The 17,135-nt window shown below is 44.7% G+C and overlaps 2 protein-coding genes across 6 annotated transcripts; one reads left to right on the top strand and one right to left on the bottom strand.

Moving 5' to 3' along the window:
• Positions 1 to 45: 45 nt before the first annotated feature.
• bcl6b (BCL6B transcription repressor) lies at positions 46 to 4,965 on the bottom strand. Of its 2 annotated transcripts, none has more exons than XM_069169926.1 (12): positions 4,849 to 4,965; positions 4,431 to 4,508; positions 4,083 to 4,294; positions 3,314 to 3,562; positions 3,031 to 3,165; positions 2,682 to 2,865; positions 2,319 to 2,524; positions 2,119 to 2,225; positions 1,880 to 2,020; positions 1,657 to 1,787; positions 984 to 1,121; positions 46 to 903 (listed from the first exon to the last, which is right to left on the bottom strand). In XM_069169926.1, the coding sequence occupies exons 3-12, from the start codon at positions 4,280 to 4,282 to the stop codon at positions 763 to 765; spliced, it is 1,632 nt and encodes a 543-aa protein (XP_069026027.1). In that variant the 5' UTR covers positions 4,283 to 4,294; positions 4,431 to 4,508; positions 4,849 to 4,965; the 3' UTR covers positions 46 to 762. The 2 variants fall into 2 exon arrangements, with proteins under 2 accessions (XP_069026027.1, XP_069026028.1); XM_069169927.1 differs by having other exon boundaries at positions 1,880 to 1,975.
• Positions 4,966 to 8,742: 3,777 nt separating this feature from the next.
• Positions 8,743 to 17,058, top strand: trip6 (thyroid hormone receptor interactor 6). 4 transcript variants are annotated; one of them, XM_069169894.1, is made up of 11 exons: positions 8,743 to 8,810; positions 9,283 to 9,329; positions 11,423 to 11,657; positions 12,208 to 12,311; positions 12,491 to 12,604; positions 12,731 to 13,312; positions 13,784 to 13,877; positions 13,966 to 14,135; positions 14,393 to 14,571; positions 14,690 to 14,810; positions 15,247 to 17,058. In XM_069169894.1, exons 3-11 carry the CDS (start codon positions 11,432 to 11,434, stop codon positions 15,376 to 15,378), a joined length of 1,722 nt encoding a protein of 573 aa, XP_069025995.1. In that variant the 5' UTR covers positions 8,743 to 8,810; positions 9,283 to 9,329; positions 11,423 to 11,431; the 3' UTR covers positions 15,379 to 17,058. The 4 variants fall into 4 exon arrangements, with proteins under 4 accessions (XP_069025995.1, XP_069025991.1, XP_069025993.1 ...); XM_069169890.1 differs by having other exon boundaries at positions 13,781 to 13,877; XM_069169892.1 differs by lacking the exon at positions 8,743 to 8,810 and adding an exon at positions 8,819 to 8,894 and having other exon boundaries at positions 13,781 to 13,877.
• Positions 17,059 to 17,135: the final 77 nt, after the last annotated feature.

Here is a 17,135-nt window from a genome sequence, read left to right as displayed (position 1 = left end):
ACATTACTTATGTCGTAAATAAATAAAACACCAAACACCAAATAGTCCAATTGATATAAAAAGGATTTAATTTAAATTGTACAAAACCATCTTTGTCCAGCAAATGAACTTATACACATACAAATTTAAAATTATTATCAACTATTCAATTGCTTTCAGTTTTCTTATTACATATGCCAACATATGCTTTGATTTTTTTACACTTAATGTTCAGATAACTACAAATAGTCCTTTGCCTGCTTGGACTGTAAAAGCAGATATCACTGCATGCTCTTTTTTTTTTTTTTTTTTTTTTTTTTTAAACAACACACAGGCCCCGGCCCATAAAGATTTACATAAATCAAAACTTCAGTAACTTAACACTGATGAAGTCCCACTCCAGACTTCACTCCCAAAACTCCACTATTCCCCATCTCTCCATCATACAACTTGCTTTATCTTTCTTTCAAACTATTCACATACTCACATTTCTCCCACATTCAGTGTACACTTTTTCTTTAATGTCCTCTTCCTTTCTTCACATCTCTTCGCAAACCTTCATAAATACTTTCTTTAATCATCTTTCATCATCTCCAGTTCAGAAAATAAGCCCAGGAATTCTATTTTAAACCTAAAAAGACTGAAACTAATAAAGCGTTAACGTGTTGATTTTAGCTCCGACCTCCGAACCTCATCCAACAGCGTGCTAAAACATTTCTGACAGATTTAAATATTGTTCAGATGATGTACTGTGTGTGATTAATGGGTCAAAGGTCATCCTCTTCAGCAGGCCTGCAGGAGAGGCTGGTAGGGTTCGGTGAGCACCTTGTATCTGATCTTGGTGTTGGTGACGGCCCCGTGTTTCTGCCGCAGGTGCAGACGCAGTTGGCTCTTGTGTCGGAAGTGCAGGTCGCACTTCTCACACTGGAAGACACGAGACAATTAATGGGTCATTCTGCGCTGTCATTGGATGATGAGACCGGAGACGTGCATCTCTGACTCACAGTGTAAGGCTTCTCTCCGGTGTGGATGCGCAGGTGGCTCTTCAGGGTCTGCAGGTGGCGGAAGCGGGTGCCGCAGGTGTGGCAGGGGTAAGGTTTCTCACCTGTGTGAATCAAGACGTGGGCCCTCAAGTGGGCAACCTGACACCGGGACACAGCACACAAACAAGGTCAGTCGGGACAGACGGACAGACTAAAGCACCGGACAAGGCAACAGACGAGGAAAAATTCATAAAAATCTAAGTTGAAATTATTTCCCAGACTCCATAGTCATCAACAGAAATACATTCTTTGTATAATTTTCTATTACAGCCTTGAAGAACCACCGAGATATTCCATGAAATGACTCTTTCTTTTGGAGTTTGAGGTTTGGAAATGCTAACCTGCAGAACCTCAGCGGTAGAAACCCAGAGTTTTAATTTGAGAGGGTAAGTTCACATTAATAACTGTCACATGCACCTACAAAATAATTATAAAATAATAATAATAAGCATTTTGTAAAAACACAACTTACAAGAAATGATCATTTTGGATCGGGTTTCCAATCCACATTAACCAATAACTGTGTGTCACTGCCAACTACACCAATATTGTATCCTGTATCCCCTCACGTGCACACACACACACACACACACACACACACACACACACACACACACACATATGCAGCCCTCACCTGAACGAATCGTGCCCCACAGGTGTCGCAGCGGTAAGGCTTCTCTCCGGAGTGAATGCGGGAGTGAGTCTTCAGGTTGGCCGGCCGGTTGAACTGAGCTCCGCACACGTTACAGCGGTACGGCTTGTCACCTGCCGGGTCAAAGGTCAACGTCGTTAGTCTCTAAAGAGGAGGCGGAACAACAGAGTGATCTCGACTAAGGTGTTTTTTGTCATAGCTTCACCTGAGCCGACAGACTTGGCTCCTTGCAGGTTGCCAGAGTAACAGTAGGGCCCGTAGCTCTCGCGCTTGATTGGATGTTGGTCGTGACGGGCGGCTTCTGGATCAGAAGGGTGAGGTTTGGGGAAAATGGTGCCGGGGGAGACTGGAGAGTCAGACGAGATAAAAGAAAATAAAGATATTTGCATTGTTTTTGATCATTTAGTTTGATAGTGTAAAACTAATCATATCACTTCTACCTACCTGGTCCCTCCTTGTGAGGGGGAGGCACCGCTGGGTGATCCACAGAGGGAAGTGGCCCGACGGGAGGGGCTCGGCCAGAACCCTCGTAGCAGGAGGCCTGCCCCTGTCTGATGAAGAAAGGTTTCAAATATTTAAAAAAAACAAAAACTCCTAAACTTTCAATTTCATTCCTCTGCCATCTCGTTCTCCTCAATGTTTACCTATCAATCTGACCGGGCACTTCTCCAGACCACGCCTCTGTTGGTGCTTTCAGTGTGGAGCCCATCCTTCCGGGCGATGCTTGACTTTGGGGTTCCTCCATCTCCTCTACTTTCACCGTCGCGGCAGCACAGAGAGGGTTGAGGACAATGTACTTGTACTTTTTCCAGTTGCAGGCCTTTGGGTCCGGTGTGGCTTTGCTTTCACTCTGGAGGAACCAAGAAACACAGAGGATTACTACAACTTTTGAAGCTAATTTCAGCACCATGTAGGGCTGCATCCCACAGTCAATGTTGTCTCTCAGGGCTCCTTGTGCGTTCATACCCTTAAAGTCAACCACATCTTACTTTTTTCTTGACACCTACCACAAGGTTTTTGCTGCAGGTGTTGGACTCGGCTGGAGAGTTCGGTTGGCAGCTGAAGCGGGTGGGGCTGTCTGGAGATGAAGTCGGGGTGCCTGTGAGGGGCGACTCGGGCTCTCCTTTCAGCTCTTTTGACCCGGGCTGGCAGGTCGGGAAAGTCCCTGGCCGGAGAGAGCCCGCAGGGACCCTGCAGGAAAAACAAAGGAAGTGCTGTAATGAGCTAAACCTGTCAACAGACAAGAGGCGCACGAACCCCAGCAGCAGCAGCAGCAGCACATCTGACAATGTGTGAACAAAATACAGAGCAATAGATTGATTCCATCTTTTTCAGTCACACACTTTGTTCTCTCACCTGGTTTCCCCCGCTGTTGGGAGTAATCTCGGGAGTCCTGGATGAGGCAAGTCCGCTCCTTTAGGGGCCACAGAAGCCACAGATACCCTGGAGTCCAGCTCCAACTGGGGGTGTCTAGCATTTATGCTTTCTGTGCTGCAAAAGAAATAAAAACATGTCAAAAACATACAAGATTTCCCATTCAAAATAAATAATACTTCTGAGTTCGTGTACAAGCATCAGCAACACCATCTCCTACATTATCAATCCACAAGATCCTGGCCAGACCAACAGACGCTCTCACCAGTGCAGCTGCATGAAATCCCGGCAGGTATCGGCCACGTGGTCCATCTGCAGGTAGGCGGCGGCCGTCAGCACCCCGGAGACGATGCTCGGAGTCAGAGGGAGGCGGGAGGTGTACATGAAGTCCAGCAGCAGGGAGACGCTGGCAGGGTCCAAGGTGTTGGGGAGAGACACGGTCGTGAGGTGCTCCCCGCTGGCACCGCGACCCTGAAGCAGCACACGGCGGGAGTACAGCGAGTAGAAGAAGCCGCTGAGAGGAGAGAGGAAGATTTAAGATGTAAGAAGTTCACGTGAGCATCAGAGTAACTGAAACTGTCTTCAAGAGAAATAAGGCAGCGGTGGTGGAGAAGGGATGGGAAGAGGAAGACAATGGGTGGAAGGAAACTGAGGACAGATGAAGACAATACAGAAGTTAGAAGGACAAAAGCCAGTATGAGTCAACCAGAGAAAGAAGTCATTGCCCAACATTCAAATGACTGAACATTTTTAAGACACTGGTCTGCACATGGCTGTAAAATGATGAGCCTATTCAACTATGTTTAACCGACCAATGAAATCAGGATGTTTTGGTGACTGTACACAATACAAGTTTTTTTTTTAATGAAAATAACTTCTCCATATCACATAGTATACTTCTTTTTCGTGTTTTTCCTTTAGATTCAAAGTGTTAAGCACTTTTTTCATGATAGAAACTGCACAAATTGGAGACAATCTGAAGGCTCCTTGTTGCCATTAAACACAGAAGTGGCTGCTTTGACTTGTGCACCAACCTGCAGGCCACCAGCACAGCGCAGTGCGCTCGCAGGTGCACGTTGCCCACAACCAGGGTGGTGTCAGTCAGGATGCTTCGGTGTCGGAGTTCGTTCAGGTTCAGCAGGACGTCGTTGGAGTGGCGTGTGAACTCTTTCACGTATCCATCGGCCCTCATGGCCTGCCCTCTGTCGACCCTGCGTCCCTCCAACACCTCCATCACGATCTGGATCTGCCAAGGAGACGATACAAGTGAAACAATAAGCGAGGCACTGCACTTTATTTGGATTCAGTATATAACGTATGATCTGAAGTTTTATTTCATATAGTTTTAGACTTTTACATTATGAGGCATTGCAATGACTTACCTGTATGTAACTGATAGAATAAATATAGTGGAGTGTCCCAGACACATCTGTTAGGTGAGACCAGCTCCCTACTCGTACCTGTATGAAGAAAACAACAACAAATACCCATTAAATGTCATGTGCATATCTGAGTTTCATACTGTAAATATGAATAAATAAGAAGCAAAATTAAACCATGTCAAAAAGAAAATATTCAAAGTCTTACATTTATCTTGGAGTGATTTTGAATTAAAAAAATATTTAAATAATCAACTGACAGAATGAAGAAATTTAAGATGACTTTCTCCAGATTTCTACCTTTATTGTTACATTTCAATAATTATTCCAAGGACACATAAAACCAAACAAATCAATCCAAGCAAACAACTTATTAGACAGCTCTTAAAACGCGTGAATATGCTGGGAATTTCCAACTCACCCCGACCAGCAGGGACGAGAGCTAACGTGAGCCGCGCTGACGTCAGACCCCCTCGGCTCAGCGTTCAGTCTCCAGTCAAAGATGTGGAGCAGGGGCTCACCCGCAGCCTCGGCTGGCTCTGAGCAACGCTGTGAGGGCAGGCTGAGGGGACGCGGCTCTTTATAACGTCGCGCAGGAAGCGCCCTTACAACCAGAGCTGCTCGTTTCCTCTTTCCTCAATGGCCCACGCGTACACTGGAAGCAGCGCAGGAAAGGCCCCGGCGCAGGCTCCGGGCTCTAGGTATTTTTAGTGGTGCTATTAGTTTGTCTAAACCCCCATCACTCTGTGTGAAGTAATGGCAGGAAAGCAAAGTGTGTTTTTGTGCCACGTTGAGAAAATATATACGTGGACCCTCGGGGAGATGCGGTACGTGCCGGGCTGTCCAGGGGTAAGCCAGAGAACATCCCCCACCAACGCTTTCCTACCCTTCGCCCCTGTCCAGGACGGAGGAAACTGTTTGAGAGGAAGCTGGAACACCAGCTTATTGTTGGATAAACAAACTCTGCCCTCATCATTGAGATTTTATCTAACCAAGGTTGTTTTTTTTGTCCTTTTAAATGAATGCACGTTTCACTCATACTTTGATGCACAATTTCTCCTAAACTTTCATGATATTATTTGAATGTAAATTCCAAAGAGGAACTGGCATTGCAAAGTTGATCTGTTGGGTTAAATTGTCATTAATAAGTGCTCCAACAACATTGTCCGGAAGCTTCTGGCTTGCTGCCTCAGAGCAGAGGCGACGGTGTTATGAGGACCGAGAGGAAGGAAGTGAGACAAAATTGATCGCTCTGGATGGGAGACACCTTCTCTTGGTGCTGAAAAACAACCTCTACCCCGCCCCGACTGAGAGAAATGCAGCCGACAGATGTGCAGGAACTTCCGCACACACACACACACACACACACACACACACGCACACACACGCACACACACGCACACACACGCAAACACACACACACATACACACTCATGAATGCATCCTGCAAAGTTGCTCAGAGACATGGATGAAAACGCCTGCGCAGGACATCCGTCAATAATAAAGTGAGCAGGAGATAAGGGAGGGGAGATGGAGAATGGTGGGGTGGGGAGAGGGGGTGGGGGTGGTGGTGGTGGGGGTGGTAATGGAGTTAGGGGACGAGGTCTCACAGGTCATGAATAACTAAATAAAAAAATAAGCGGAAAGTTACCTCACCTTCAGCGCAGCCTCGACTTCACAGAGAATCAGACACAAGGACAGTTAATTGAGGCGCCTCAAAAAGTGAATTATGAACTGCGTTTCCTCCACATCAAAGTTCGCTCTGAAGGAGACCCCGGAGACAGAAGAGAGAAGTCTCCGAGGTCGACCTCGGGAAGATAAGCGCTGCTTGCACAAAAAGCCGGGCGAGCTTGGGCATGATGCAAGAAGCGAGTGGTCATCTGATCAACAAAGAGACGGTGATTTATTTTTATGGGTTGTCCATCTTGTCTATTTGTCCCATTTCAGTTAACACGACATCTCGAGAACGCCGTGAGGGAATTTCTTCATATTCGGCACAAACGTTCACTCGGACTTGCAAAGTCAAAGGTCATTGTGACCTCCACATCCAACCCGTCCGTCCATACCATCTCAAGACCGCCTGACAAACGGCGTCAACTCAGGAACGCAATGAAAGATTGTGACCGTGGGTCAGACGCTGAATTGGTGACACTTGTCGGTCACCTTGAAAACGGGCGATTGTAGATTCTCCTGCGCGGTCGGGTCGAGTCCACAGTTTAGAATCTGTTGGTAATTCAGGTTTTCCACTGATGTGTTTGCATCCAGTTCAAATACAACTTGTATAATGTGAAAGAAAAACATGGAACTCCTTAAATATTTGAGCTCCAACTCAGATGTTACTTTTTTTTATAATGGATGACAACTACAAAAACAAAAACAACTTATTGTATAACCTGAAATTTGTGTTTTTAATTAAGTATGCATTGGAGACATGCACTTCCGTATTCATGAATCAAGTGCAAAGATTTGTTTTACTTTTGGCAGGTATACCGGCCTCCCGGTCCGGTTTAATTATAAGTTGCAGCTTTGAATGTAGTAACATTTCCTTTGAGAGCAGCAAACACTATTTTGTGACCACTTCATGGATCAAACATGATTTCACACGATGCATCAAGGTTTGGATATAAATCCTTTGAAAATGTGAATCGGAAGCAGAATGTGGGATGTCGAGTGCTTGTGTGTGTCCTTGTGCTTTTATTTGTTTGGATGGAGGTCGGATCAATTGTGTTTGCTTTGTCAGAGAGAACTGAAAAAAAAAAAAAATAAAAAAATAAAAACCATGGACGGAAAACAGCGATTAAGAAAACAGAGAGGGAGATGTAGGTCTCGGCTACTTCCAGGCATTGTGAGAAGAACGGATGAGGGGGGCGGTTGAGGAAAAGTGAGAACATTACTAAACGGGTTCACCAATGGCCGGAAGCCATCGAGTCTATCCCGTTGGCAAGGCTGGGCAACGTTCACTGTGACTTCCTGCATCTCACCCCATCTGTCGGTGCCCATCGGCGACCCACTGGCCCCGTTTGGGATCAAATGCGAAGCTGTTTACCATCAACGTGAAAAATCTAGATGAACCTTCTGCAATTCTAAAACGGAGGGCATCGCCTCGTTTTTGTGGTTTCCTGTTTGCCTGGACAGAACTGCATCTTGATAGTACGCGGACCGAAGCCACGCTTTGACTTCAAGCCTCTCGGTTTGGTGCCAAATTGTTAATGTGCTCCTGCAACGATGACACAGATCTGCTCGAACTGCCGCTTCCTGCGACTGCAGAGCTCTCTGGACATATATGGGCAAACGGCAGGGAAAAGACTGGGAGGAGGAGCAGGAGGAGGAAGCGGGGAGATCCCAGTGAGCAGCTTCAGTTGTTTGTCCACTTATTGGCACGGAGACCGACTGAGAAGAAGAAGAAGAAAAAAAAAAGATAACGTTATGAAACCCTTTCTTTGAAGAAGCGCTTCGGGGAAAGCAGTGGGCCTCCAACATTGTGCCGGGTGGAGCGGTCGGAAGATCAAGAGGAAATAGGGTGAGGGGTAACGAGGGGAGAAGCAGTTGACCCAAATCTCATGACCTGCAAAATTATAAAGCGAAAAACCTGACCTCGATATTAACTGCTGCTGGTGTCGTGAAAAACAACATACAAGCTCAAACCAAACTGTCTGTGCTCAATGGGAAGCTGATGCAATTACAATTAACACCCACAATAAAAGAACCATAAATATCTATATCTATATCAATCAAGGCTCATTACATGGTCTATCACACAACAATAACACTGTTGACTGTGTTTCTTGGTTGTTGTATATAAGATATATAGATATATACTGTACTGTATATACTGTATATACTGTGCATTTTATATTATATATTTATATTTGATAGTTTTTACTGCTATTTTATTGCTTTTCTATTGTTCTATTATTATCTTATTGCTTCTGTATGCTGCTGTAGCGAAAAAAAAAATTCCCCCCCCCCCCCCCCCCCCGGGGATTAATAAAGTAACTACCTAATCTAACCTAACCTATCTATCTATCTAGAGGAAAGACTTTTTATATATTGATAATAATAATAAACTTTATACAACTTTTTTTTTCAAAATAAAGTTATTTACATGTTAAAGCATAAAAAAAAGCATCAAAACACAACACAGACTTGTATAATATAGTCGAGGTTGTTTTTTTTTTAATTTTTAATTTTATTTTCAACAATGCAGGTTATGTGACAGACACCCCCCCCCCCACCACCACCACCTCCTCACCCCTCCCTCCACCCCTCCCTCCACCTCTCCGCGCGCGCGCGCACGTTACGCGCGCACGGCCCTACGTCACGCGTCGGGAATGCAGTGAGGAGCCGCCGCTGCTACCGAAGGCCTCGGGATCCCGTGACAAAGTAGGTTAACGACGCCAAAGCAGAAAGGAAAAGTGTTTTCGGGACAACTTTCATTGACCTCTGAACGTTTAAACGGAGCTGTAGGTTCGTGTCTTTTCGGCTCTTTTCGGGCGGTAGGTGTCGGTTATTGCATTGTTGTTGTTTTTCCTCCTCCTTCCTCTCTCAAGTTAGCCCGAAGACACGAGCTCTGCTCAAAACAGGCGAGCAAACAAGTAAACAAGGCTGTTATTAAAGTTAATTATCGCTAATTATCCTTCATTATGGGGCTGTTTTTCTTTTCTTTTTTTTAAATCACCTTTAAGTGGTACGTTTTCTGCAGATTTTGGACGAACAGCTGGGCGGTTTTGTTGGTCATTCATATGGAGACCTTTTACGTTACAGAGCAAAAAAAAACACACAAAAAAATATCGCTGACGTGTCTTTTAATGTGTTTTTGTTTTTTAACAGTTTTATGTGTGTTTTTTTGTTGTAGATGAGACCGAAGGAAAAGGGAGAATCGCTGTAACGGTACTGTTAAAGGTAGGAGACGCCGATACGAATATAGATCAGCTGTAGGAGTCGTTTGGGTTATATTTCCTAACACATTTTGACCTTAGTCAAGTTGTCTTCCTCCTTATTTTTGTTTAAATTAAATTTAAGTAGCACATATCGCCACATTGACCTACTCTGTCAAACATTTTAAGCTAGCCGGAGCCATTTGCTTTCAAAATAAAATCCGAGAACGGCCTATAAATAACAAGAATAACAAGAACAGCGTGTAAAAACTGAGAGGAAGAATAAATAGTAATAGCTTCAAATTTGGTTTGCGTTTGATGCTGTTAATTTGAATGTGGTTTGCTAAAGCGCTTACTTCGGACGTATTTTATTTTGGGTTTTCAAACATACCGGATGTCCTCCTTTTGTGTATTTCCGGTGGCTTGACGCGCTCTCGCTGTCACCAACTTTTGGCATTTCACGAGTTGCTTACGCCTCATTTACATTAGGGGAGAAAAAAAAAGCCACAAATGTCCAGGCGTTGCATTTTAAATCACATGGAGGGAAAAAAATTATAATAAATCCGGAACAAATGACTTTAAAACACGGAGAGATAAAAAAAAAAAAAAAAACTGCTGAGATTAATTTTCTGGCCCAGCCATCCCCGGATTTGAGTGTGTGCTCATCCGGATTCAGACTAGGGGGCTTAAATCAGGTCCATACTGAGGTCTTTCCTCCACGTGGTCGTTGTGATGTCATGTGAGGTCCATGCTGGCACCACCGTGCTTTAATGGTAATTACAACGACCCCCATTAATAGAAAACTTTAAAAAAATAAACACAAACAACCCAAAAGGCTTAAATCCCGTGTTTGAGCATTGTGTTTCTGCACTGCCACATCATCCTCTCATCCATCATTATAATCCTCTTACCAACAAGGTCTTGTCACGGCCACACGACCCACATGCAATCAGTCTGAGTGGGCTATTCATTTCTCCGCTCTGACAATACTTGGATTTGATTTGCCATGGCTGGTGTTGGTGCTTTTAATCCATGTGTCGGTCACACAGCGGCTTTACAACTAGGTTAAGACGAGTACATGCGCTTGTTTTAGTCTGTGCACAGAGACTTAATCACAATTGATGACTCGGCTGGAATCTTTATTCATACCGAGAGATGTCAGACCGCAAAGTAAAGGTTTAAAATATACCTGTTAGTATATTCAATTTATAACGATGTGTAACTGGTGCATCTCCTTTGCTTTTGTATAGTTTTGGAAAACCTACATTTGTTTTTTTTTTGTTTTTCCTCCCACAAATTGTTTGAAAATTACAAATCCATGATCAGGAAACGATTACTTTTCTGACATTTGAATAAGCATCAACTAAAGAAACCCTTCTTGCCGTTTGCTTTGAAATCCAGCTGATGTTTTTTTGACCCACGGCCTGATGCCCCTGAGGTGCAAATCAGCACTTTGACAGCTCAGCTGTGCACTCAAGTGTTGTTATTTATCCCACAGAGAACACATAATATATTGTTATGAGCCAGGTGTTCACGTGTGCTCGGATAAATATCGTTACACAACATTTCCTGCCCTGTTTTTGTCCTGGTTTCATTTGGAAATAAATGACACTGGTGTGTAAACACCCAAAGACAATAACTATTGTGGTGGATAACAGGCAATGGGTAGCCACAGATTTGCACCTGTTGTGTGTGTGTGTGTGTGTGTGTGTGTGTGTGTGTGTGTGTGTGTGTGTGGAGATCGTCTGTTTGTGTCTCGAAAAACACACTCGCACATGTTTTGGAGCACCCGGCTGGAAATCCCCGAGCCTTTCAGAGTGGCTGCTCCCTTCCTGCTCCTCAACTAGAAGCCTATTGTTCAAAATGAGTGTCCTCGTTGCCCTAGGAAACAAAGTCTGAAGCATCATTGAGTTTCCAATGGTTACGTTGGCGTAAATGCACACAACAGCTGTATTAAATTACGCAAATTAATGGGTAAAAGCTGAAAGCGTAATCGTGCACATTTGGTAAATCGTTATCGTGCAATCGGAGTAAGCCCTGCGTATCATTATTATACTAATAGTAATGATAATAAATCAACTTTATTAACAAATGTTTTTCTTTGTCCCTGGATCTCAGAAGTCTGCCATGTCCGGTCCCACCTGGCTGCCACCGAGGACTCTGGATAGCCCAGAGCGAGCCGTCCCCCAGATGTCCCACTCTTCTGGGGCACCGATCTACCGAGCCCCGAACAAGAAGGGCACGTCCGACTTCAGACCGAAATATGGTCCCTACGACCAGAACGGAGGAGGTGGAGGAGGCGGAGGAGGTGGAGGAGGGATGGGTAATAGGTACATGGCGACTGGACCTACAGGTAAGAAAACTACTAGTCACAAAGTGGAAATGGACAATTCACAAGACAAATTTACATGCAGTAACTTCCTCATTATTATGAATAGTGATAATGAAGAGGAACAGCATACAAAGGTGCAGTCAGACCCAAACAGGAAGCCATTTTTACATCTGGGGAACTGAAAAGTAAATTATGTTCTCTAAATGTTTTTAAGCTTCGGCAGTAAAATCAGCATGAAGTCCGTTCTCTGGTTGATCATTTAATACATACTTCAAAAGATCCCTTCTTGAAGCAGTTTCACTGTTGGACAAAAAAACGTTGATCTTTTTAAGTCTTTTTTTTTTTGTATGACTAATTTCCATTTTCAGTGTTTTCCTGCTGAGCTGCAATAATCTAAAGAGAGAATTAATTACTAAGAGAAAGATTTCATCTGGTTTTTTTCAGACTGTTGAATCATCGTCTGAGCTTTTCACTCACCCGTCATGCTGTCGTTTACCAGAACACCCGATGTCCTTTTAAAAGTCACGAAGTTTCTGTCAAAGGTTGACGATGTCTGCTCTCCAAACAATAGGTGGACCCATTCATCATTCGTCTAGTGACCATTATTACTCTCCTCCTCATGGTCCCAATGAAGACCGCAACTGGAGCCCTCACATGGACAGCTACGAGCTAATGGTGGGTGTTGTGTTGTTGTTTTTTTAATGCAGCCTGTAGTTCCTTTAAATACTTAAATTTGCACTCATAAGATTAAATGGGAGAAGTGCTGGAAAAATGTCAAGAAATTCTATTTATTTTGAAATTAAATTCACAGTCTTTATACACCGGCGTGTTTCTAATGCTGTTTGAATGTTTAGCACCGTGGTCCCGAAAAGCCAGCAAGCTATCACTCCAAAATCGATGCCGACATTGACTCCCTCACCAGTATGCTGGCTGACCTGGACAGCCACCCACAGGACGCCAGCACTCAAGTACGACGACGCGCCTCATCGCATCGAAAGAATTGACTTCGACGATGTGATAAAATTCTGATGAATTTCATTGTGTTTCGTGCTAATCGGTGTTTTATTTTTGATAACTTCCTGCTCGCCCCTCAGCTCTACGACAACGTGCCTTACAACAAATACCTCTCGGGGGATCACTACAAGCCTGCACACCAGAGCGCAGCGCCTCCTCAGGGTCGACCATCCATGGGCTACCCCCCTCATCCCCAGAGCCAATACCACCCAGCGCCGCCCTACCCCAGCGAGCACCAGACGCCTCAGTACTCCCAGTCCTCCCACCAGCAGGACTACTACTCCTCTTCCTCCCCTAAACCCTACCCTCAGCCCGTCCCGGCCTCCTACACCACGGCCTCCACCCCCACCGGGCCCAGGTTCAGCGTCCAGGTCAAGACGGCGCAGCCCGTCACCTACTCTCAGACGGGCCGGCAGGCCGAGCAGGCTTACACCCCGCCGCCTCCTCGCCAGCACCTGTCGCGAGCCCAGACTCAGAGCGGTCCGCAGGGCTGGTACCCGCCACATCCGCAGGTTCAGGACATGCACTCGGAGGGCGGGTACAAGGGGAGCGGCTCCGGGTCTGCAGGAAGAGTCAACCAGGTTCCCGTGTCTAAGAGAGGGATGGAAAACAGCCAGACGGGATCGGGAGCTGCACAGAGTCCTGCTTATCAGTTGAGCAAGGTAGCGACGCAATCTGCTTCTCCAGTCGGGTTCAACTTTAAATACAAACCGGAACCTCCTCTCACACTTTTAAATTCAAAGTTTGAACTACAACCTGTACTCGATGAAAAATCATACGCATAATACGAGTTTTGGATTCTCTTGTCAGTGTGACTTCAAAAATATTTAAAAAAACAAATGTTATGCATTACTTTGAGAACTATAAGCATAGTTTTCTGCAAAAAAAGAAGCTACTCTGAACACAAGATGTCACATAATCTAAACAAAAGTCTGTACATTTTAATTTTATTGACAGCTAATCAAAAAATAAGTAAATAAGATTATGACTTTGATCAGATACTGGAGAACAACTTTTAATTTAATCAGTTTCAGATGTTTTTTTATTTATGTATGTTGAAAAATAACTTTGCAGTAAAAGCTTTTTGTTTTGCCGATACATACGTGACCCATGTTTCCTCTTTCCTCCAGCAGGGGGCAGCGACAGCGAGGCCCGAAGAAGAGCTGGACCGCCTCACCAAGAAGTTGGTCTACGATATGAACCACCCTCCTGCAGAGGACTACTTCGGTACACCGTCCGCTAAACGACTCATCAGTCTTGACACCGCGAGAGAGAAAAACGAACTCTAAAACGCTTCATGAATTCCTGTGCGCAGGTCGCTGCGCCCGCTGCGGCGACAACGTGGTCGGCGACGGCAGCGGCTGCATCGCCATGGAGCAGGTGTTCCACGTGGAGTGTTTCACGTGCATCACCTGCCACGCACGTCTCCGAGGGCAACCCTTCTACGCTCTGGACAAAAAGAGTTACTGCGAGAGCTGTTACATCGTAAGTGAACAAACCTGCTGCGCAACAACGATCTTAGTTTACCTTCTTTATTGTTTGTGTGGTCAAATGTTGGTTTTATTTACGCTTGTTTCAGGTACAACAAAGATGTCTCGAACCTGACTTAATTATTTCTTGTAATCATAGAAATAGTCTTTTATTGTATTTGTATGTCTTATTTTTTTTTCCTTCCAGCAGTTTTATTTCCCTCCTTTGATGCATGCTGTTGTTGTTTTTTTTGTTGTTGTTTTTTTTTTTAGAGTACATTGGAGCGCTGCTCAAAGTGCTCCAAACCCATCCTGGACCGCATCCTGCGGGCGATGGGGAGGGCTTACCATCCTCGCTGTTTCACGTGTGTGGTGTGTAACTGCTGCTTGGACGGGGTGCCCTTCACGGTGGACGCCACGTCTCAGATCCACTGCATAGACGACTTCCACAGGTCCGCACACAATCACACTCCGCGATGTTAAGCCCGGTTTTCCTGTCAGAGTGAAAGAAAAGACGGTAGGTGGAAGTGATTTATTTATTTATTTGTTCTTGCTTGTTGTCCCTGACAGGAAGTATGCCCCCCGCTGCTCGGTGTGTGGCGAGCCCATCATGCCCGAGCTGGGCCAGGAGGAGACGGTCAGGATCGTAGCTCTGGACCGCAGCTTCCACGTCAGCTGTTACGTTTGTGAGGTGAGTCAACATTTTATTACAATTCAACGGGCGTAATAAATTATAATATTTAAAAGTAGCAATGAAGGAACACAATGATTGGCACGTGTTTTGTTTTTTTTATGAGAGGAAAATAAAGTGAAGTAACATGCAGTTTCCTGTCTCTAAATAGAGTTGTGGGTGGAAAGAAATCGATCAGCCAATATAAATCCATAACAGTCACCCTTTCATTGATAGTTTCAGGCGTGGCCTCCTCAGAAATACAAATAACTCTTCAACTTTAATCTCCAGAATTTACAACACTGAAAAGATTTTATACAAAAAGTCTGAAGTAATTTGAAAAATGTAGGATTAAACTATCAAGTCTCGCACTGAATGGCCCCAAATCAGCTGCTGGCTACAAATACCGAGTCCACTATGAGAGCTGCAGCGACTGACGTGCCTCTGTGTCCGTCAGGAATGCGGTCTCCTGCTGTCGTCCGAAGGCGAAGGTCGAGGCTGTTACCCGCTGGACGGCCACATCTTGTGCAAGAGCTGCAGCGCTCGCCGCATCCAGGACCTCTCCGCCAAAATCTCCACCGACTGCTAACAAATCTCCTGTTTGTCCTTTTTCTTTTTTTTTTCACTCTCACAAATCCACAGATGGTCAACACATGATATCACACACGCACATAGAGCACCTACTTTTTTTTTTTTTTTAACTCCCCCCCCCCCCCTCCCCTCCCTCCCTTTGGTTGCGCTGAACACAAGATTTACACACAGTTATAGCGCCCCCTGCTGGTCATGCAGCTGCATTTCTCTTTACTGTTCCTGAGGAGCTCCGGAGTGGAGCAGCCGCATCACCGGTGTGTTTTCATTCACTTCCTTCTACTTTATTTTGGTACATCGTGTTACACGTTTAGCTTAGCACGAGGACGACAGTGGCCTGACCTGCCGGCAGCTCGGGCTCCACTTCCTCATTCACCCACCGACCGGTACCGCTCACGTGTTAACTTGCACATTTATAATCACTTGGACTATCGCCGTCAGAGACAATGAAAGCGAGGGTGGAGGAATATCGCGGAGGGTGTTTTGCAGATGATATTTAGGACGACGTAATCGCTGTTACGACACGTTTAAAGTGCTGAACTGACCTCACGAGAAGCATCTTAAAGGCTGTGACTCCACAACGGGCCGGTGTGGGTTTTGGAAAAGCATGTGGCCTTTAGAGCGCTGAAACGTGCAGTGACGTCGCCTCATAGAACAAGAAATGTAGACGAAAGGAATGTGTAAGTGACTCTTCTTTTAGCTTTTATGAAATAATATTGGCCAGGGCAGATTCCTTCTCGCACGTCACACCATCTTTACTTATTTAGGATTTTTTTTTCCCCGTTTTTTTTTTTTTTCTTCTGGTTTTTGTTTTGATATTTGTTGTTTGGTTGATACTTGACTGTTATATTGAAGATGATGGTGCAATGAAGTCAAACGCTCCCCGGTGTTGGACGGTAAACGGGGTCGTCGTATGAGGCACCCCGCTGTGTGAAACATGAGAAATAATAACAGCCGCTCGTACCATGACCTTTACGGACCGATTGTTTTAGAGGTTAATGGATCATTTTCTTCCCCCTAAAAAAAAAAAAAAAATGGGTCTTTGTTTTGGATCACGACTCTTCATCGTTGCACTCGTGTGGACGAAGCCGTCGTCGGAGCTTCAGTATTTGTTACGATTGTGTTTAAGCTCTCGTCTCTCCGTCCGCGGTTTTTTTTTGTACGTTTTTAACTTAATGGGGCTACAAATTTAAAAAGCCTCACCTCAAGGATGTCATTCAGTTTCATAACGATCCCGTTTTGAAACTGGCTTTTGTCTGTGAATTCTTTTTTTTTTTTTTGGTGACAAAACCTTTGTCACGTTAAAACGGTTCAGTTTTTCATCTCTCGTTATTTATCTCGTGATGTATATTTTACTGTGTCGGCATCAATCTGCTTTTTATCATTTTAATAATGCTCAGATTTTAAAATCATGCCCCGACTCCTTGTGTCATACATTTTGTTTCATCCTTTTTGTCATCCTCACCGCGTGTTCAGTTTAAAATGCTGTGAATCGGAGCTCGTAGTTTTAACAGTGCTGCGGCCGACTTCACTCGGAGGTTGTTTTCTACTGAATAAAACATGTTGTTGAAGCAGAAATGGCAGCTCGGGATGTGTGAGACCCCGGAGTGGATTTTTTATTTTTTTTTCCTGGTGCAGGTTGTAGTAACACAATTGATTATTAAAAATGTCAACAAGTCAATCGGTGCATTTGTGGCTTTTTGAACAAACTCTTTGTCATGTTACCGTTCAGTCTGAAAACTCTGGACGTCCTCTGGG

This window comes from Embiotoca jacksoni, unplaced genomic scaffold (assembly GCF_022577435.1).
Source record: "Embiotoca jacksoni isolate LCO1_2020_lvr unplaced genomic scaffold, fEmbJac1.0.p SCAF_47, whole genome shotgun sequence".
NCBI lineage: Eukaryota > Metazoa > Chordata > Actinopteri > Embiotocidae > Embiotoca > Embiotoca jacksoni.
Note: the sequence above shows the minus strand (reverse complement) of the source record. Positions and strands in the feature narration are given on the sequence as shown.